Source organism: Tachyglossus aculeatus, chromosome 4, assembly GCF_015852505.1.
Source record: "Tachyglossus aculeatus isolate mTacAcu1 chromosome 4, mTacAcu1.pri, whole genome shotgun sequence".
Classification (NCBI taxonomy): Eukaryota; Metazoa; Chordata; class Mammalia; order Monotremata; family Tachyglossidae; genus Tachyglossus; species Tachyglossus aculeatus.
In genome coordinates, this window is record NC_052069.1 from 39,009,231 (window position 1) to 39,031,859 (window position 22,629).

General features: G+C 42.9%; 1 protein-coding gene across 1 annotated transcript in view; it reads right to left on the minus strand.

Moving 5' to 3' along the window:
- COL24A1 (collagen type XXIV alpha 1 chain) overlaps positions 1 to 22,629 on the minus strand; it is a 500,281-nt gene that overhangs the window by 16,317 nt on the left and 461,335 nt on the right. The window contains exons 54-57 of the mRNA XM_038745410.1: positions 5,657 to 5,692; positions 4,707 to 4,733; positions 2,040 to 2,105; positions 929 to 1,097 (exon numbers count right to left, since the gene is read on the minus strand). Of these exons, the coding sequence (XP_038601338.1) occupies positions 929 to 1,097; positions 2,040 to 2,105; positions 4,707 to 4,733; positions 5,657 to 5,692 (298 nt within the window). The remainder of the gene's footprint in view (positions 1 to 928; positions 1,098 to 2,039; positions 2,106 to 4,706; positions 4,734 to 5,656; positions 5,693 to 22,629) is intronic.

Here is a 22,629-nt window from a genome sequence, read left to right on the forward strand (position 1 = left end):
AACATAGGCTCAGAGAGATTAATTGACCGGCTAAAGCATACAGAACAGAGTAGAGGCAGAGTTGGGACTAGATCCCAGATCTCCTGGGGTTTGGCCCCACCTTCTTTCTGTTAGATCACATCAAACTTGACTTTGTGTAGCCCCGTGAGAGGTAAATGGATCGTGTAGAAATGATAAATGTGAGGATGGAACTGGGGAAAAAAACTCTGGATGGTTTAATTGGAACCTGGGAAGCAATGTGGCCCAGTGGAAAAAGGACAGGCCTGGGATCCGTATGCTTCACTTCTCTGTGTCTCCGTTTCCTCATCTGTAAAATGAGGACTAAATACTTGTCATTCATTCTTACACTTAATCATCCAGTCGTAATTATTGAGCCCTTACTGTACTAAGCTCTTGGGAGAGTACAATCCAACAATCAACAGACACAATCCTCCTTCCTATGAAGACTGTGAGCCCCATAGAGGACAGGGACAGAATCTGACCTGATTATCTTGTCTCTACCCTAGTGCTTAATACACCATTTGAACTATGCAAGAGCTTCATAAATACAACCACCATCATTATTATTTCCTACTCTGTCCCTTCTAAGACTGAGTTCTGTCTTTGCCTTTCCTTCAAAGCTTACTTTGCACTCTGAATAGACAAATGATTCAGAGGTGGGGAAAAAAATGGAAACTCTTGCCTCATACAGACCACCTCACTCATTTCCTAGGGGCTTGAAATGTCTGACTCAACCGTCCAAGGTGTGGGAAGAAGAGGAGAGTTCCCTCCCAGAGAATACTGAGCAAAAAAGAGTCCTATTGAAACACCCCGCGTGAGAACCCAATCTCAGAAATCACCACTTTTGAAGACAAACATTTAGACTCCCAAACGTGTCGCTAGCCAGATGGAATAAGACAGTTATGAGTGGAGGAAATTAGCAACGTACCGTCTGACACTTTGCGTTCACAGTTGAGCAAATCCCTGCAGATTCGTGCCGGGTTTTCTCGTGTGCCTAGTGGGTTCTTGATACTGTGCAGTAAGTTGCTCAGGTAGTGCAGGGTTTTGAATATCTCTGCACTGTGGTCCAATAAAGTCACTTCAGTATTCTGGTAGGCCTGCCAACGGGCCACAGAGAATCATATTTTAGCAAGGAGAAAAATACAGTCGTTTTCCAATGCCCAACCGAAATCACACTCTGTGTAGTATTGGTAGAATATATAGAAGGCATTAAATCACTAAAATGTGTATGCCATGGTGAATGAAATTTTTCCATTTTTAGCTCCAAGAAGTCAGACTGCGAACGCTGCTATGTCTGCTGTGTGGCCTTGGGCAAGTCACTTCACTTCCCTGTGCCTCAGTTACCTTAACTGTAAAACGGGGGTGACGACTGTGAGCTCCACGTGGGACATGGACAGTGTCCAACCTGATTAGCTTGAATCTACTTCAGCGCTTAGTACAGTGCCTGACTCATAATAAGTGCTTCATGAATATCATTTAATAAAAAAAAATAACCTAAGTTGGGATTGGGACTGTATCTGACCCAACTATTTTATATCTACCCCAGTGCTCAGCACAGTGCTTGGTACATAATAAATGCTTAACAGATGCCATTACTAATTAAGAAGTTAGGTTAAAACTGCTGTCAAAAAAGAAATCCTAAATTTCATGTTGACAAGAATTTTAAGGGTACAAAGAGAAAAATAAAAGAGAAATTGTGAATCTAATGGTGAAGTTGGCATGGTAAGAGAGATGACTTTAATGGCAGATATTTTTCTCATTGGAGTATCACTACCTATAATGACTGAATATGCTTCTTTTATTCCATTCTACTGATTTTCTTGGAAATAAATCAAGCTTATGCTTTAAATTTTTTCCTTCAAATGCATCCTCTGATTCAATTTATGTTTAATCATATTCAAAACACTTACTTTTTCCTTGGAAAGCATGTATTTCAGCCTTTTGAATACAATCTTTGTGATGAAGCCATATTTTGGCCCTCAAAAGCCTCTAAAATTTATAAACTTTGATGCCAATGTAAATGAAGCAAAATATTTTACCTCCATCTGTAGTGCAGCATTTGATTTAATCAAGGCTTGAATAGCAGCATTGATATCCATTTGTTTCTGTATAAAACGAAACCCGTTTCAGATCAGCAACAAGATCAACACTGAGTGCCCTAAAATGAAGATTGTAAATTCTAAGAGCATTGCTGTAAAATGATCCCAACCATATCGACTGGTGAGAGATTTGTGCCTTTCTCGGCTATTACACATCTCACAGAACTGCCTAATTTTCTGGAAGAACAAAACATGCCCTTCACCCAAATCTCAGAGGTCCCCTAATTATTATAGTAGCGAAAGCGCAGTCCTTGAATGAAAAAAACCTGTTTGTGTCTCTGCTGTAGGAAAGAGGAAAAATTCTTTATTCAAATGGAAGATGACTGAACCGTGACCCCTTTATTTTAATGAATTGTAAAGTGAAGAATAAATAACTAGAGTGACTTAACAGCTATGTCCTTGGAAGGAAAACAGAATAAAATACTACTGTCCTGAGGTAGTCACCATATTAGTACAATCTGATACTTTTGTGGTCTTGGGAATGATTTATGTATGAGGGAAAACGTGCAATTTCTCCCAAAAGAAATAATTCAGAAAAGAACTCGATCTACTCCTGTATTTAATAAAGGATATTTTTAGAGAGAGACTGTGGCAAAAAGTAAGCACTTTCAGCCTGTCTTAATCGGCTCAGAAACCAAAATGGTAATGAAAGAGCTGGGAGGTAGAATGGCATTCCGTAGGCACACACAACTGAATAGATCAGCCGTTCGACTTTGGTTTAGATCGACTGTACTTCTTGGGTGTTTACTCTCTTGAGATTTATGGTGAATGTCATTTTACTGTTTTCCGCAGCCAAATACAGGCCCGAGAAGCATCAGGTAAAACGCTTTCATTCTTGACTCTCTATTACCTGGAACACCCTCCCATATAATAATAATAATAATGATGATGATATTTGTTAAGCGCTTACTATGTCCTCTGTCGAACCGTGTCTATCCCTCCTTACAGACACTGCTCAAGAATTTCTTTCTCAGACTATTTATATACCACTGCAATGGGTTACATACACATTCAGTGTGATGCCTATGTACTCTGTTTTCAGTCGGCCTTTTCTATTTTCTTTTTCTTTTTAATGTTATTTGTTAACCGCTTACTATGTGCCAGGCCCTGTACTAGGCCCTGGGGTAGAAACGAGATAATCAGGTTGGACATAGTCCCTGGCTCACACTGGATCAGAGTCTTTATCCCCATTTTACAGATGAGGTAACTGAGGCACAGACTTGCCTAAGGTCCACAGCAGACAGGTGGCAGAGCCGAGATTAGAACCTGGGTCCTCTGAGTCCCAGGCTGCTACTCTTTCCACCAAGCCATGTTGCTTCTGTTTCTTGTGGGCAGGGGTTGTATCCACCAACTCTACTCATTTGTACTCTCCCAAGCACTTAGTACTGTGCTCTGCACACAGTAAGCATTCAATAAATACGACTGATTGATTGACCGATTTCCAGGCTCAGTAATCTACACTTCTTGGGAGGTTCCCCAATATGTGGTGTGTTCTGACTGAACCTAAGCAAAATTTACCGTCAGAACAGTTTTTCCATCGGAACAGCAGTTGCTGTGGGTAGATTTGTTTTTCTAAAGATTCAATTTGACCCTCTTGCCAATCAATCAATCATTCAATCCATGTTATTTATTGAGGGTTTACAGTGGACAGAACACTGTACTAAATGCTTGGGAGAGTACAGTGTGATACAGATGGTAGACATGAACCCCTGTCACTCATCCATTCCTTCAATCGTATTTATTGAGTGCTTACTGTGTGCAGAGCACTGTACTAAGCACTTGGGAAGTACAATTCAGCAACAAATAGAGACGATCCCTGCCCTCCAGTCTATTGCTAAAAAGCTAGTTTGGATTTGGTCTTAGAGTATGTCCCAGTGAAGGTCTTCATTCAGGGAGCCCAGTTTGGGTTGGCGTTAAACACTGAAAAAGTAAGTTTGTTGATTTAATAAACACTCATATTTCGCAGCCTGCTTCCAGGGTTTATAGGAAGGAACCTTGGCCCGTGAACTCCGATGAGAGGTATTCATTCATTCATTCAATCGCATTTATTGTGCGCTTACTGTGTGCAAAGCACTGTACAAAGCGCTTGGGATGTACAATTCAGCAACAAATAGAGACGATCCCCGCCCACAACGAGCTCACAGGGATTGCTTATCTGGAGTTATTTTCCCATCAATAGATATGAATGTGCATCAGGAAAGAGGGGGATGGTCTTTTTACACTGTACAAATGTTAACTATGAATGACATTTCATTCTGAATGAAATCTAGTGTGTCCTAATTTATATTTTGGCTAAGGCAACTCGTGCAAAATTTCCTGAGGCAGGAACAAAACCCCAGAATGCCGGCATTTTAGAAATCCTAGTTCCCACCGGATACCTCTCTAATTTGCCAATGATATATGGTCCCTTGGAGCTTGTTTTCTCTTTGATGTGAAATGAGGATATATAACCAAGTCAATATATGATGGGAATGCAACACGGTAACGAATTCACGCTCTGACGATTGTGCTCACGAACTGGGCCGGGTGATCCACACTGAGAAAGTCCCAGCAGAAGTCGTAAAACAAGAACAGGCGTGCAAATTACACAACAGCCAGGAAACTCACTCTTGGACCACGTGCTCCTGGTGGGCCCTAGACAAAAGGAGAGATTCTTTGTTGACAGTGGAGATTTCTCAAACCAGGAATGTATGCAAAGCCTTTTATTCCCAAAGCACCTCAACTTGACTTCGAATATTTCTATCCTCAAAACATGAGGAAGGAAAAGCCACATATTATGCCCATTTTGCAGAGAGGGAAATAGGGCATGAAGAAGATAAGCAGTACTCCAGTGGTTAGAACAGTGCTTTGCACATAGTAAGCGCTTAACAAATGCCATCGTTATTATAATGGCAATGATAATCATCATCATCATAGTTGCTAAGTGCTTACTATGTTCAAGCACTGTACTAAGCACAGGGTTTAATACAAGATCATCAGGCCCCACAGAGTAATAATAATAATTATGGTATTTGTTAAGCACTTACTATGTGCCAAGCACTGTTCTAAGCTCTGGGGAAGATATGGGGTAATCAGGTTGTCCCACGTGGGGCTCACAGTCTTAATCCCCATTTTACAGATGAGGTAACTGAGGCTCAGAGAAGTTATATGGCTTGCCCAAGGCCACACAGCAGACAAGTGGCAGGACCGGGATTAGAACCCATGTCCTCTGACTCCCAAGCCCGTGCTCTTTCCACTAAGCCAAGCTGCTTCTCTAGGAGGAGGACATTTCATGTAGGTGGGAGAACAGGTTTTGAATCCCCATTTTGCAGAGGAAGGAAGTGAGGCACAAAGAAGTTAATGACTTGCCTAAGGTCACACAGCAGGCAAGTGGTGGAGCCAGGATTAGAACCCAGGTCCTCTTATTCTCTGGCCCATGCTCTTTCCGCTAAATCAAGTGGGTAATCCAAAGCCACTCTACTCTTATCCAGAGTAGATTCCCAGTTCATTTGACTCTATGACCAGTGCTCTTTCCTCTTTACCACACTGAGATGGACTCAATCATAAATAGAACTTACCGGAGGTCCTGGATGACCTGGAGGTCCTTGTGGGCCCTGGGAAGAAAGGAGACAAAAGCACAACATGCAGAAGGCATTTTTGCTTTGGAAAAAAAGCCAAGAAGAAAGATTCAACCTCCGCCTCAGTTTTTCCTCCCTTGCAATTGTAAGAAGAATCGAGAGGAAAATCCAGTACTATGCAATATTGCATTTACACATCTTCGTTGACTGAGCTGGATTCTCCCCTATCTTGAAGGGCGTGTTAAATCCAGTTTCAAAGGGCTGCACGTGGAAAGAGCATATAAACATATATTCCTAGCGGGTTCAAGTTTGTGACTCTCGAGTCCCACAAATTCCGGGCACGTTCCAAAATAGGAAAGACACCCAGAGTCGTCCGGAGGGCCTGAAAGTCACTGTCACCCTTCACAAATAAAGTAAAATTCTTTTGAGGTGTGTAAGCAACTATAAAATCATAAGAGCTAGAAAAATGCTAAGAAATGGTTTGATTCCCCAGGTGGTGGAGGGACAACCGGGATCAGTTAGACCGCTCTATCTGCTCGACTTCTAGACTATATGCTCATTGTGGGCAGCAAATGTGTCTGTTTATGGTTCATCTGTACTCTCCCAAGCTCCTGGCACACTGCTCTGCTGTCAGTGGAAAGAGCCCGGGCTTTGGAGTCAGAGGTCATGGGTTCAAATCCTGGCTCTGCCAACTGTCAGCTGTGTGACTTTGAGCAACTCACTTGACTTCTCTGTGCCTCAGTTACCTCATCTGTAAAATGGGGATTAAAACTGTGAGCCCCCCGTGGGACAACCTGATCACCTTGTAACCTCGCCAGTGCTTAGAACAGTGCCTTGCACATAGTAAGCACTTAACAAATACCATCATTATTATTATTTATTATTACAGTACGTGCTCAATAAATGCGATTGAATGAATGAATGAATCGCCTCTCTGATTTTTCACACCAAGCTGGTGGGGTTCCATGACAGTGTGGTCAACTTCAATTAATCAATCTTATTTATTAAGAGTTTACTGTGGGCAGAGAACTGTACTAAAAGCTTGGGATAGTACAGCATCCTTGCCCACAATAAGTTTACGGTCTAGAGGGGGAGACAGACATTAATATAAGTAAATAAATTGCAGTACTTAAGGACAGTGTGTAAAAGTTGTGGGGCTGATGGAAGGTTGGATGAGGGGAACAAATCCGAATCCTTCTACACAAAGGGAAATTATTGGGTCTCCATCCATGCTGGGAAGCAGCATGGTTTAATAGAGCTCTGGCCTGGGAGTTAGAAGGTCATAGGTTCTAACCCCGGCTTGGCCACTTGCCCGCTGTGTGACCTTGGGCAAGTCACTTCAATTCTCTGGGCCTCAGTTACCGCCTCTGTAAAATGGGGATTAAGACTGTGAGCCCCATATGGGACAGGGACTGTGTCCAATCAGAATAGCTTGTACGTACCCCAGTGCTTAGAACAGTGCTTGACATATAAAAAGTGCTTAATAAATACCATCATCATTATTAATATTAGGAGAAAGCAGAACCAAGGTGGACCTCAGTACTACACACATGACCCTGTCTACAGCTAAGTGCAGTGGAAGGTTTTCTTCGGCTTGGATTTTTTCTTTTTTCTGTTTTCATCTAAACAGATTCAGATTATAATGGCAGGTATTCAGCTAGGTCTCAACTAGGTTTTACGTGATATTTCCCATAATACACAAGTGAGATAGTTCATCCATTTATGTGGATTTGAGATTTATTGCAAAAACTATTCTGCCCTTCTTTCTTTTCGATGTTTTTTTTTTCAGCATCCTAGACACTGTACTAAGCTCTGGGGTAGATACAAGATAATTGGGGTGGACACAGTTCCCATCATTCATTCAATCGCATTTATTGAGCGCTTACTGTGTGCAGAGCACTGTACTAAGCGCTTGGGAAGTACAAGTTGGCAACATATAGAGAAGGTCCTTACCCAACAACGGGCTCACAGTCTAGAAGGGGGAGACAGACAACAAAACAAAGCATGTGGATAGGTGTCAAGTCGTCAGAACAAATAGAATTAAGCCTAAATGCACATCATTAACAAAATAAATAGAACAGTACATATGTAGAAGATAAATAGAGTAATAAATCTGTACAAACATATATACAGGTGCTATGGGGAGGGGAAGGAGGTAAGGTGGGGAGGATGGGGAGGAGGAGAGGAAAAAGGGGGCCACATAGGGTTCACAGTCTTAATCCCCACTTTTACAGATGAGGTAATTGAGGCACAGAGAATTTAAGTGGGCTGTTCAAGGCCACACAATAGACAAGTGGCAGAAAAAGGGGGCCACATAGGGTTCACAGTCTTAATCCCCACTTTACAGATGAGGTAATTGAGGCACAGAGAACTTAAGTGGGTTGTCCAAGGCCACACAATAGACAAGTGGCAGAGCTACATTTAGAACTCAGGTCCTCGGACTCCTAGGCCTGTGCTCTTTCAGGCCCTGCAACTTCATTTTAGAAGGTCTAAAATGGCTGTGCCATTTTTCTTTTTTACAAAAAGCTTTTCCAGAAGAGGAAGAAGTTTTTGCCGCTATCAGTGTCATTGTTAGGTAGCACAATTTCTGCCACCATAAAACCTGACCATATTGAAAAATATTTACTAGACAAGATTAGGCAATACTTTCTTCCTTAGAATGGGGGAAAATTAAGAAAAACAAAATACGATTTTCATAATAAATCACATATTCTCCTCTTCACACCAGCAATGAGTAATTCACTCATGATACTAAGAATATTCTAATTTCTACTCAGACCAATAAATAATGCCAAATTACAGGAGGTTTTAACATCTTGAATTATGGAAGTTTCACATTTGGTGGGAACTCTCACTTCAAGAATTCCCTAGTTTCTCTCAGATCCACCGTCTGATTTATAGATCCAAGTCATTTTTGGCCAAGAGAGTCTTACGTGTCACTGTTTTTAGCATGGGGGAAAAAGCACAAAGCAAACCTCAGAACATACAGGGCTTGGAGCTCATGATAAGGCAATATTGATTCAAATTCTGGGTTTTTCTCCGCATCTCTGGTTCACAACTGAGAATCTGTGTTGAAGGATGAGAGGAATGGAAAGCTATACCTGATTCATTTCTGGATTTTCTTCCTTAATTATAAACGAAGCAGTGAATTGCAGTGCGGCCGAGTGGAAAGAGCATGGTTCTGGAACTCAGAGGACCTGAGTTCTAATCCCAGCTCTGCCACTTGTGTGCTGTGTGACTTTGGGCGAGTTACTTAACTTCTCTGCACCTCAGTTACCTCATCTGTAAAATGGGGATTAACATTGTGAGCCCCAATTAGGACAGGGATTGGGTCCAACCCGAATTGCTTGTATCTTCCCCAGTACTTAATACAGTGCCTGGCACATAGTAAGCACTTAACAAATACCACAATTATTATTAGTAGCAGTAGTAGAAGCAGCAGATGCTCCTATATTGAAGTCTCAAAGCAAACACTGTATTTACATGTTTTCAATAATAATGATGGCATTTGTTAAGTGCTTACTATGTGCCAAGCACTGTTCTAAGCACTGGGGGGATACAAGGTAATCAGGTTGTCCCACATGGGGCTCACAGTCTTAATCCCCATTTTACAGATGAAGTAACTGAAGCAACTTCATCAACTTCAGCAACTGAAGTAACTGAATTCCTCAACAACAACTGTCTCCTCGACCCCCTCCAGTCTGGCTTCCGTCCCCTTCATTCCACGGAAACTGCCCTCTCAAAGGTCACCAATGACCCCCTGCTTGCCAAATCCAACGGCTCCTACTCTGTCCTAATCCTCCTCGACCTCTCAGCTGCCTTTGACACTGTGGACCACCCCCTTCTCCTCAACACGCTATCTGACCTTGGCTTCACAGACTCCGTCCTCTCCTGGTTCTCCTCTTATCTCTCCGGTCGTTCTTTCTCAGTCTCTTTTGCAGGCTCCTCCTCCCCCTCCCATCCTCTCACTGTGGGGGTTCCCCAAGGTTCAGTGCTTGGTTCCCTTCTGTTCTCCATCTACACTCACTCCCTTGGTGACCTCATTCGCTCCCACGGCTTCAACTATCATCTCTACGCTGATGACACCCAGATCTACATCTCTGCCCCTGCTCTCTCCCCCTCCCTCCAGGCTCACATCTCCTCCTGCCTCCAGGACATCTCCATCTGGATGTCCGCCCGCCACCTAAAGCTCAACATGTCGAAGACTGAGGTCCTTGTCTTCCCTCCCAAACCTTGTCCTCTCCCTGACTTTCCCATCTCTGTTGACGGCACTACCATCCTTCCCGTCTCACAAGCCCGCAAACTTGGTGTCATCCTCGACTCCGCTCTCTCATTCACCCCTCACATCCAAGCCGTCACCAAAACCTGCCGGTCTCAGCTCCGCAACATTGCCAAGATCCGCCCTTTCCTCTCCATCCAAACCGCTACCCTGCTAATTCAAGCTCTCATCCTATCCCGTCTGGACTACTGCACCAGCCTTCTCTCTGATCTCCCATCCTCGTGTCTCTCTCCACTTCAATCCATACTTCATGCTGCTGCCCGGATTATCTTTGTCCAGAAACGCTCTGGGCATATTACTCCCCTCCTCAAAAACCTCCAATGGCTACCAATCAATCTGCGCATCAGGCAGAAACTCCTCACCCTGGGCTTCAAGGCTGTCCATCACCTCGCCCCCTCCTACCTCCCCTCCCTTCTCTCCTTCTACTGCCCAGCCCGCACCCTCCGCTCCTCCACCGCTAATCTCCTCACTGTGCCTCGTTCTCACCTGTCCCGCCATCGACCCCCGGCCCACGTCATCCCCCGGGCCTGGAATGCCCTCCCTCTGCCCATCCGCCAAGCTCGCTCTCTTCCTCCCTTCAAGGCCCTGCTGAGAGCTCACCTCCTCCAGGAGGCCTTCCCAGACTGAACCCCTTCCTTCCTCTCCCCCCTCGTCCCCCTCTCCATCCCCCCGTCTTACCTCCTTCCCTTCCCCACAGCACCTGTATATATGTATATATGGTTGTACATATTTATTACTCTATTTATTTATTTATTTATTTATTTATTTTACTTGTACATTTCTATCCTATTTATTTTATTTTGTTGGTATGTTTGGTTCTGTTCTCTGTCTCCCCCTTTTAGACTGTGAGCCCACTGTTGGGTAGGGACTGTCTCTATGTGTTGCCAATCTGTACTTCCCAAGCGCTTAGTACAGTGCTCTGCACATAGTAAGCGCTCAATAAATACGATTGATTGATTGATTGATTGATAAACAGAGAAGTTAAGTGACTTGCCCAAAGTCATGCAGCTGAGAATTGGCAGAGGCAGGATTAGAACCCATGACCTCTGACTCCCAAGCCTGTGCTCTCTCCACTGAGCCACTCTGCTTCAATCTATGCTGAAAGTAAAATTCATTTAAATTCCATGCTGTAAAGTTTTCTAAATTTTGAGTCTGGATTTGAGGGAACCGCATCTGGAGAAATGCTGTTTTGTTTTTTAAATGGCATTTGCTAAGTGCTTAATATGTCTCAGGCACTGTACCAAGTTTTGGGGTAGGTACAAGATAATTGGGTTGGACACAGATAAATAATAATAAATAATGATGACATTATTAAGTGCTTACTATGTGCAAAGCACTGTTCTAAGTGCTGGGGATCAGGTTGTCCCACAGGGGGCTCGCAGTCTTAATCCCCCTTTTACAGATGAGGGAACTGAGGCCCAGAGAAGTTAAGTGACTTGCCCAAAGTCACACAGCTGGCAATTGGCAGAGCCGGGATTTGAACCCATGACCATGACCCATGACAGAGGAAATAACTGAGGCACAGAGAAGTTAAGTGACTTGCCCAAGGTTTCACAGCAGACAAATGGGACTTGTCAGCGGTAGCATCTTGCCAAATTCAATGGCCTCTAGTCCAGCTGCCTTCAATCTTGACCTCTCAGCTGCCTTTAAAATTGTAGACCACCTCTTCCTCCTGGAAACAATTATCCAACTTTGGCTTAACTGACACTGTCTTCTTCTGGTTCACCTCCTCTCTCTCCGGCCGCTCCTTCTCAGTCTCGTTCGTGGGCTCCTCCTCTACCTCCCACACCCTAACTGTGGGGGTCCCTAAAAGTTTAGTTCTGGGTCCCCTCCTATTCTCTATTTACACTCACTCCCTTGGAGGATTCATTTGCTCCCGTGGCTTCTATTACCACCCCTATGCAGATGATCTCCAAATCGACATCTCCAGCCCTGATCTCTCTCCCTCTCTGCAGTATCACATTTTCCCCTTCCTTCAAGACATCTCTACTTGGAAGTCCTCTCATGACCCCAAACTTAATATGTCTAAAGTTGAAACTTCTTATCTTCCCACCCAAACCCTGTCCTCCTCCTGACTTGCCCATCACTGTTGATGCCATCACCATCCTTCCTGTTTCCCAAGCCCGCAACCTCGGCACTATCCTTGACTTCTCTCTCTCACTGAAACCACATATTCAGTCCATCATTAAATCTTGTCAATTCCACCTTCACAACATCTCTAAAATCTGCCCCTTCCTCTTCATCCAAACTACTACTGCATTAATCCAATCACTCAACCTTTCCCGTCTGGATTAGCGCATCAGCCTCCTTGCTGACCTCCCCAGCCTCCTGTCTCTCCCCACTCCAGTCCATACTTCACTCTGCAGCCCAGATCATTTTTCTCCAAGAACATTCGGTCAACATTTCCCTACTCCTCAGGACAGTCCAATGGTTGCCCATCCACCTCCACATTAAACAAAACCTCCTCACCATTGGCTTAAAAGTACTCAATCAATTCGCCCCCTTTCTACCTCACCACTCTCGTACTACAGTCCAGCCCGAACCCTTCACTCCTCTAATGCTAAACTTCTCACTGTACCTCGATATCGTCTATTTCGCTATCAACCTTTCGCCCACATCCTACCTCTGGCTTGGAACTTCCTCCTTGTATCCGACAATTACTCCCTCCTCTTCTATGCCTTATTGAAGGCACATCTCCTCCAACGGGCTTTCCCTGACTTTCCCTCTTTTCCTTTTCTTCCTTTCCTTTCTGTGTCACCCCAACTTGCTCCATTCATTCATTCATTCATTCAATCCTATTTATTGAGCACTTACTGTGTGCAGAGCACTGTAGTAAGCGCTTGGGAAGTACAAATTTGCAACATATAGAGATGGTCCCTACCCAACAGCGGGCTCACAGTCTAGTCATTCATCCCCCCAATCTGTATCTGTAATTTATTCATATCAATATCTGTCTTTCCTTCTAGACTGTAAGCTTGTTGTGGGCATGAAATGTGTCTGTTTATTGTCATATTGCACTTTCCCAAACGCTTAATACAGTGCTCTGCACACAGTAAGCACTCAAATATGATTGAAGGAATGATTAAATGAATGAACCCAGGTATTTCTGACTCCAGGGCCTGTGCTCTTTCCACTAGGCTTAACTTTTTCTCCATACTATAACTAGCACCTACATTACCTAAGTTTCCCTTTTAATAGTTAAATCACTTCCCTTCCTTTCTCAACTTTTTAATTGTGCATTCTAAAGATTAGAAGACCTGATTTGGAAAGTCTGCATTCTCGGAAGCTGAGTCTTAGCCTTTTGATCTTCAGATTCAGCTGCCAGCGTCAACTCCTCTGTGATTTACAAGTCTTGTTCTCTCCCATTTCATCTCAATTTATATTAGAAAATTCTTGGCCCTGACTTGAGAAGAGATGAAAGGAGAGTATAATTATTACTAAATTTAGGGAAATGATATTATCCTATCTCCCTCATCTTCTCTCTGGAATATTTTTTACTTTAATATCAAAAAATCTGATCCGCAATTTTACTGGGGCTGAACTGCCTTGTTTCAGTCTCTGCTTACTGAAAGACTCAGGAAAATCATATCAGATGATATAGAATTTCCAAAGCATCCATTCTCAGAGACGATGCTTGAAAAAGCACCTACTGATTTCAACTGAACAGTAACCACAAAAATCCAATGGCAAAATATACTTATCTCTGCTGGGATGGTTTCTTCCTTTATTTTCCCCCCATTTATGCGTCTATTTTTAACCACTTCAGGTTTTCCAGTTCTCTTCCCTGATAATTATGAAACAAAATACTTCTGGCCCATAGCATTGTTTTCAGTTTATGAGGTTAAATTTCACATTTCTTATTGTTACTGTGTCTTTCATTTCTTTTGAAAGTTCCCTCAGTGCTGGATACGTGCGTTACTCCGTAGCCTGGGGATGCTGAACGGTGAATGCTTATTAAGTGGTGATCTTACTTTTTTTTAATGATATTTCTTAAGCGCTTACTATATGCCAAGCGCTGTTCTAAGCACTGAGCACTGTTCTAAACTTGTAGACTGTCACTATTCAACTAACTCAGAGGTCTTAGGCCATGCCTCAAAACATAATTTAAGACTTCTAGACTGTGAGCCCGCTGTTGGGTAGGGACCGTCTCTATAGGTTGCCAACTTGTACTTCCCAAGCGCTTAGTACAGTGCTCTGCACGCAGTACATGCTCAACAAATACGATTGAATGAATGAATGAGTGATTAAATGCTCTCAAGGCTCACCCCAGATCATGCTTTATATATATATATATGTTTGTACATATTTATTACTCTATTTATTTATTTATTTTACTTGTACATATCTATTCTATTTATTTTATTTTGTTAGTATGTTTGGTTTTGTTCTCTGTCTCCCACTTTCAGACTTTGAGCCCACTGTTGGGTAGGGACTGCCTCTATATGTTGCCAACTTGTACTTCCCAAGCACTTAGTACAGTGCTCTGCACGCAGTACATGCTCAACAAATACGATTGAATGAATGAATGAGTGATTAAATGCTCTCGAGGCTCACCCCAGATCAGGCTTTATATATATATGTTTGTACATATTTATTACTCTATTTATTTATTTATTTTACTTGTACATATCTATTCTATTTATTTTATTTTGTTAGTATGTTTGGTTTCGTTCTCTGTCTCCCCCTTTTAGACTTTGAGCCCACTGTTGGGTAGGGACTGTCTCTATATGTTGCCAACTTGTACTTTCCAAGCGCTTAGTACAGTACTCTGCACACAGTAAGCGCTCAATAAATACGATTGATGATGATGATGATGCTTTACAGTCAGAAAGTATGCCATGGGCCTGAGAGTTAGAAGGCCATGGGTTCTAATCCTGGCTCTGTCACTTACCTGTTGTATGATCTTGAGCAAGTCACTTAACTTCTCTGGGCCTCGGTTCCCTCATGTGTAAACTGGGGATTAAGACTGTGAGCCCCGTGTGTACAGGGACTGTGTCCAACCCAATTATCTGTATCTACCCCGGCGCTTAGAACAGTGCCTAGCACATAGTAAGCGCTTAGCCAATATTATTATTATTAATAATAATGATGATGGGATTTGTTAAGTGCTTACTATGTGCCAAGCACTGTTCTAAGCGCTGGGGTAGATATAAGGTAATTAGGTTGTCCCACGTAATATTATTATTATGTCACCAGTTTCCCTCTTAGTGGGACTTACTATAACATATCCAGGAATGAGGCCTGGCTTTAGCACACTCTAAGCCTCCTGTGGTGACATAGCTTGAGGAAAATTTTTGATGTGCTAGATTATCACAATCATCATCATCATCATCATTATAATTGTGGTGTTTTTTAAGTGCTTACTGTACGCTGAGCACTTTACTAAACACTGGGGTAGACACAAGATAATCATGTCCCACATAGGGCTCACAGTCTAAGTAGGAGGGAGAACAGTTAGTGAATCACCATTTTGGCAGATAAAGGAACTGAGGTACAAAGAAGTAAAGTGACTCACAAGGTCAGTACAGAGAAGTGAAGTGACTCACAGGGTCACACAGCAGCTACATGGAGGAGCTGGGATGAGAAACCAGGCTCTTACTCAATCAAGGGTATTTATTGAGGACTTACTGTGTGCAGAAAACTGTACTAGGGAGAATACAATATAACAGAGTTGGGAAGGACGATCCCTGCCCACAAAGAGCTGAAGCAGCGTGGCTCAGTGGAAAGAGCCCGGACTTTGGAGTCAGAGGTCATGGGTTCAAATCCCGGCTCCACCACTTGTCAGCTGTGTGACTTTGGGCAAATCACTTAACTTCTCTGTGCCTCAGTTATCTGTAAAATGGGGATTAAGACTGTGAGCCCCCCATGGGACAAGCTGATCACCTTGTAATGTCCCCAGTGCTTAGAACAGTGCTTTGCATATAGTAAGCGCCTAATAAATGCTGTCATTATTATTTCCACACCTTTGCCCTTCCCACTAGGCCATGCTGCTTCCTGTTGATATAACATTTTGCGGGGGCTTTTGTGAAGCTGCAGTTGTCATCCTCCTATCCTTCGCACAAACAACTGGCAATCTTTGCTTGCCACAGTATTTGGAAAATGGGCAAAGGAATTTTTACTAAGTACTTCCAGCACCCCTCTAGCATTTACCAATAACACACGCATGTTTTTATTTTTTTATCTACATTTTAATTTTTTTATGGTATTTGTTCTGTGCTTCCTATATGCCTGCTTGTATACTAAGGTGTGGGGTAGATACAAGCTAACCTGGTTGGATACAGTTCCTTTTCCGCATAGGGCTCACAGTCCTAATCCCCATTTCACCGATGAGGTAACCGCGGCATAGAGAAGTAAAGTGACTTGTCCAAGGTCACACAGCAAACAAGTGACTGAGCCAGAACAAGAACCCAGTTTCTCCGATTAAGCCCCCCTTTTCCTCTGCTCCCCCGCCCCTCCCCATCACCCCGACTTACTCACTTTGCTCTACCCCCCTCCCCGCCCCACAGCACTTGTATATATATGTACATATTTGTAATTATGATTCTATTAATTTTTATTAATGTTGTGTATATACCTATAATTGTTTTCATTTGTAATAATGCTACTGATGCCCATTTACTTGTTTTGATGCCTGTCTCCCCTCTTCTAGACTGTGAGCTCATTATGGGCAGGGATCGTCTTTGTTGCTGAATTGTACTTCTCAAGCGCTTAGTACAGTGCTCTGCATACAGAATTGCTTGAGAAATACGATTGACTGACTCAATACAGTGCTCTGCAGCCAGCAGAGATCAGTAAGTATGATTGATGGAATCCAGCACTAAAGGAGGTTTTTAGGGAGTTCTGTGTGTTTGTGCGTTGCAGGGTGGAGGCCTACTCATTCATTCATTCCTTCAGTAGTATTTACTGAGTGCTCACTGTGTGCAGAACACTGTACTAAGTGCTTGGAAAGTACAATTCGGCAACAGAGACAGTCCCTACCCAACAATGGGCTCACAGTCTAGAAGGGGGAGACAGACAACAAAACAAAACAAGTAGACAAGTGTCAATACCACCAAAAGAGATAAATAGAATTATAGATATATACACATCATTAATAAAATAGAGTAATAAATATGTACACATGTATACTATACATATATGTACAAATATGTACAAATATACAACATACTCCTTTGAGCTTCTCTCAGTAGGAGCTTATTTCATTTTATAGGCAGGAAAGAGCTCTAGCAATCAATCAATGGTATTCATTGAGAGCTTACTGTGCACAGAGCATTGTACTATACACTAGGAAAATACAATATATTTGCCAGAACCACTCCAGGACCATCATCATCATCATCATCATCATCATCAATCGTATTTATTGAGCACTTACTATGTGCAGAGCACTGTACTAAGCGCTTGGGAAGTACAAATTGGCAACATGTAGAGACAGTCCCTACCCAACATTGGGCTTACGGTCTAAAAGGGGGAGAGGACCATAAGGAGCTTGCAGTCCACAGCAGGGGGCCGATATGAAAATTAATTACAGATAGGGGAAATAGTACAGTATAAGGATAAAGACATAAATGCTGTGTATCTGGGGTGAGAATCACGGTGCTTAGGGGGTAGTCCCTTAAGTAGAGAAACAGTAAGGCCTAGTGGAAAGAGCACAGGCCTGGGATTTAGAGGACCTGGGCTGTAACCCCACCTCTGCCACTCACCCACTGTGTGACCTTGGGCAAGTCGTTTCACTTCTCTGTGCCTCAATTTCCTCATCCATAAAATACGGATTGAATATCTGCGCTCCCTCCTTCTTAGACTGTAAGCCCCTTGTGGGACAGGGACTGTGGCCAATCTGATTAACTTGTCTCTATCCCCGGGCACCAAACAATGCTTGACACATAGAAAGCGCTTAACAAATGCAATAATAATAGTCCTTAGGAGCTTAGAAAGCCCTAATGCAGGCCAGGGTGTGCTGAACGGTTGTAAACTCTCAGGAGTCATGCTTCTTTGAACTAGCCAGTTAGAGAAGTAGCCATGGAAAAGCAGAGAAGCAGCATAGCTTAGTGAATAGAGCACGGTCCTGAGAGTCAGAAAGATCTGGGTTCTAATCCTGGCTCAGCCACTGCTATGTGATCTTGGGCAAGTCATTTCACTTCTCTGTGCTTCAGTCTCCTCTTCTGTAAAATGGGCATTAAGAGTGTGAGCCCCGTGTGGGGAAGAGTCCAGGTCCAACATGATTAGAAGCAGCGTGGCTCAGTGGGAAAGAGCCCGGGCTTTGGAGTCAGAGGTCATGGGTTCGAATCCCGGCTTCACCACATGTCTGCTGTGTGACCTTGGGCAAGTCACTTCACTTCTCTGAGCCTCAGTTCCCTCATCTGTAAAATGGGGATGAAGACTGTGAGCCCCACGTGGGACAACCTCATCACCTTGTATCCCCATAGCGCTTAGAACAGTGCTTTGCACATAGTAAGTGCTTAATAAATGCCATTAAAAAAAAGTCACTTCACTTCTCTTAGCCTCAGTTACCTCATCTGTAAAATGGGGATGAAGACTGTTAGCCCCACGTGGGACAACCTGATCACCTTGTATCCTCCCAGCGCTTAGAACAGTGCTTTGCACATAGTAAGCACTTAACAAATGCCATTACTATTATTATTATTATTAGCTTGTATCTACCCCAGCGCTTAGTACGGTGTCTGGCATATAGTAAATGCTTAACAAATGCTATAAAAGAAAACAAGGAAAAAAATTCCCTGGGGCATGAGAGCCAGAAGGTCTAAGGTACCACCTTCCCTTTCAATCAATCAATTGTATTTACCGAGAGTGTACTAAACACTGGGGAGAGAACAATTTAATAGAGTTGGTAGACACATTCCCTGCCCACAACGAACTTAAAGTCTTGAGGGGAAGACAGGCATTACTATCAATAAATAAATTACAGATATGTACATAAATGCTGCGGGGCTGAGGGAGAAGTAAATGAAAGGAGCAAATCAGGGTGACACAGAAGGAGTGGGAGAAGAGGAAATGAGGGCTTAGTCAGGGAGGGCCTTACGCTCCCGTCTACAGATTAAAATATTTATCGAAGCATTTGAAACATTATCTCATTAATGTATTATCCTTATCCCGCATGGGCTCCTCCCACAAGCAGGGGATTTTGTCAAACCGTTGCAACTGTCTTCTGGCAACAAGGAAGGCCAAGATATGCTCAGGATTTACTGAGCACCTACTGGGTACAGAACACTGTACTAATCAATCAAGAGAAGTAATTGAGCATTTACTCTGTGCAGATCAGTGTACTCTACACTTGGAAAAGTACAGTAGAATTAGTAGACACACTCCTGCCTGTAAGTATCTTACAATCTAGCAGGAGAGGCAGATGCTAAAATACAAGTAGAGAGAAGCAGCAGAGTTTAAAAGAGAAACATAATTGCTACGGGAATGATCACCCAAGTGCCTAGTTGATGCAGAAGTGCTGAAGCGGCAACAGTGAGAGAAATACAGTGGGGAGATGAGTGACTAATCAGGGAAAGCCTCCCGGAGGAGGCATACTCACTCTCCCTAATCACTTGGCCAAGTACAACAGAGTCAGGAAAAAGTAGTCCCTGCCCGCAAGGAGCTTAGAGTCTAGCGGGAGAGCCAGATGAAAACATAATTTACAGATAGAACGCAAATTTGGGAAGCGCTCCATATTTTTAGCTCGACTAAATCTCTTCCAAGAGGTCTTCCCAAAGGAAGCCCTCATTTCCCCAACTCACTCTATCTTCTGTGTTGCCCTTGCATTTGGATCTGCCCCCTTTAAGCACTTGATATTCACCCCACCCTCAGCACCGCAACATTTTTTTGTCTTTATTCTTAAATGGCATTTGTTCAGCTCTTACTATATGCCAGGCACTGTACTAAGCACTAGAGGGGATACAAGGAGAATCAAGTAGGACACAGTCCCTGACCCACATAGAGCTCACAGACTTCATTCATTCAGCTATTGAGCGCTTACTGTTTGCAAAGCACTGTACAGGAGAAGCAGCGTGGCTCAGTAGAAAAAGCACAGGCTTTGGAGTCAGAAGTCAAGGGTTCAAATCCCAGCTCCGCCAACTGTCAGTTGTGTGGCTTTGGGCAAGTCACTTAACTTCTCTGTGCCTCAGTTGCCTCATCTGTAAAATGGGGATTAAAACTGTGAGCCCCCCGTGGGACAACCTGATCACCTTGTAAACTCCCCAGCGCTTAGAACAGTGCTTTGCACATAGTAAGCGCTTAACAAATGCCATTATTATTATTATTATTATTATTATTACTGAATCCTAGGGAAAGTACAATACGACAACAGACACATTCCCAGCCCACAGTGAGCTCACAGATTTAATCCCTATTTTACAGATGAGGAAACTCAGGCAGTGACTTGCCCAAGGTCACACAGGAGACAAGTGGCAGAGCCGGGATTAAAATTCAGGTCCTTCTGACTCCCAGAAGGAATTGGGGAATACTGCCTCTCCTGGGATGCTCATGTGCCCATCCATATTTACTATTATATTAATGTCTGTACTCTACACTAGGTTCCTTGTGGACAGGGAACATATCTACCAAATCTGTTGTATTGCACTCTCCCAAGAATTTACCACAGGGCTCTTCATACAGTAAGCACTCAATAAATATCATCGATCGGCTGATAGATGAGAAAGGAAAAAATGGTTCCAGGTAAGTGCTTAATAATAATAATAATGATAGCTTTTATTAAGTGCTTACTATGTGCAAAGCACTGTTCTAAGCGCTGAGGAGGTTAACAAGGGGATCAGGTTGTCCCACGGGGGGCTCACAGTCAATCAATCAATCAATCAATCGTATTTATTGAGTGCTTACTGTGTGCAGAGCACTGTACTAAGCGCTTGGGAAGTACAAGTTGGCAACATATAGAGACAGTCCCTACCCAACAGTGGGCTCACAGTCTAAAAGGGGGAGACAGAGAACAAAACCAAACATACTAACAAAATAAAATAAATAGAATAGATATGTACAAGTAAAATGAATAAATAAATAAATAGAGTAATAAATATGTACAAACATATATACATATATACAGGTGCTGTGGGGAAGGGAAGGAGGTAAGATGGGGGGATGGAGAGGGGGACGAGGGGGAGAAGAGAGGAGTCTTCATCCCCATTTTACAGATGAGGTAACTGAGGCCCAGAGAAGTGAAGTGACTTGCCCAAAGTCACACAGCTGACAATTGATGGAGCCAGGACTTGAACTCATGACCTCTGACTCCAAAGCCTGGGCTCTTTCCACTGAATCACGCTGCTTCTCCTACTGCTTAAGTAGTAGGGATGTAAATCATCATGTACAGGAGTGATGAGGTTAGATTTGGAATACATAACTGCATATTTGGTGCAAAATACATACATATTTCTGCCTTGGCTATAATTTAGGATTAAGGGCTGGATTAGTGGAAGAGGAATTTTCCTTCTGTTTTCCATGCATTTGCATCTGTATCGAAGCAGCACACACCGTGATGGATTTCCAAACATGTTAACAGTGTTTCCTCATGGAGAGGAGATTCAAAAGCTTTTCCAAAGTCACTTGGCCAATAATCTCGCTCATTCAAAGAATTATCTAGATATTTCTAGAAGCAGAGAAGCAGCGTGGCTTAGTGGAAAGAGCCTGGGCTTGAGAGTCAGAGGCTGTGGGTTCTAATCCCAGTTTTGCCACTTATCAACTGTGTGACTCTGGGCAAGTCTCTTAACTTCTCTGTGCCTCAGTTCCCTCATCTGTAAAATGGGGATTAAGACTGTGAGTCCAACGTGGGACAACCTGATTACCTTGTATTTACCCCAGCACTTCGAACAGTGCTTGGCACATAGTAAATGCTTAACAAATACCATCATCATTATTATTATTATTGTTATTCTTGTAGTAGATATCATTTTATGTGAGTTTTTCTGGGTGGTCACTTGACTGCCTAGAAACAAGAAGGGAAGTGTCTGTCTCTGTGATACACACACACACACACACACACACACACACAGAGGCATATATATGTACACATACATACATATGTACACATACATACATATGTACATATATAGTGCATAACATTGTATATATGAGGTCATTTCCAGAGACTTGTTTTCCAATACAGCCGACATGCAGGTTCAGATTCGAAAGGAAGAGAATACTTTCCAAAGATGAGGAAAGGAGGCAAGGATATTAACGATGGAAAAGTCCTGTTTTGGATCAAGATTAGGTTACACAAATGTCAAATTGCAAAGGGTGTGAAGGTTCGTTGGTTTCTATCCAAGAAAACCCACATTTCTGCTGAATAGGTGCTTTTGTCTAGAGGGCACTGAGCTAGAATTGTCACTGCATTTTTCACGTCACTGAATCATACTGTTGCCTCATTTGGCATGTACAACACAGATGTTTTATAAATCTTATACATTTAACAAAATTGTAAAAGCTGTATTTATAAAACACGATTTAACTAAACATTGACATCGCAATGTATTTAAATGTTCTCCAAGGGGGCAACGTTTCTCAATTTACCTTAATTCAGGAGTGTTTGGCTAAAAAATAAAAATCAATTGCATTTGAAAAGGTCAATTGGTTGAGCTACTATCTATGGCAGACTCCACTCATATTGGGGATTCATTAGTCAGTCAATTATTTTCCTGTTTCTTTCAAATATAACAAACTGATTGTATTGTACTCTCCCAAG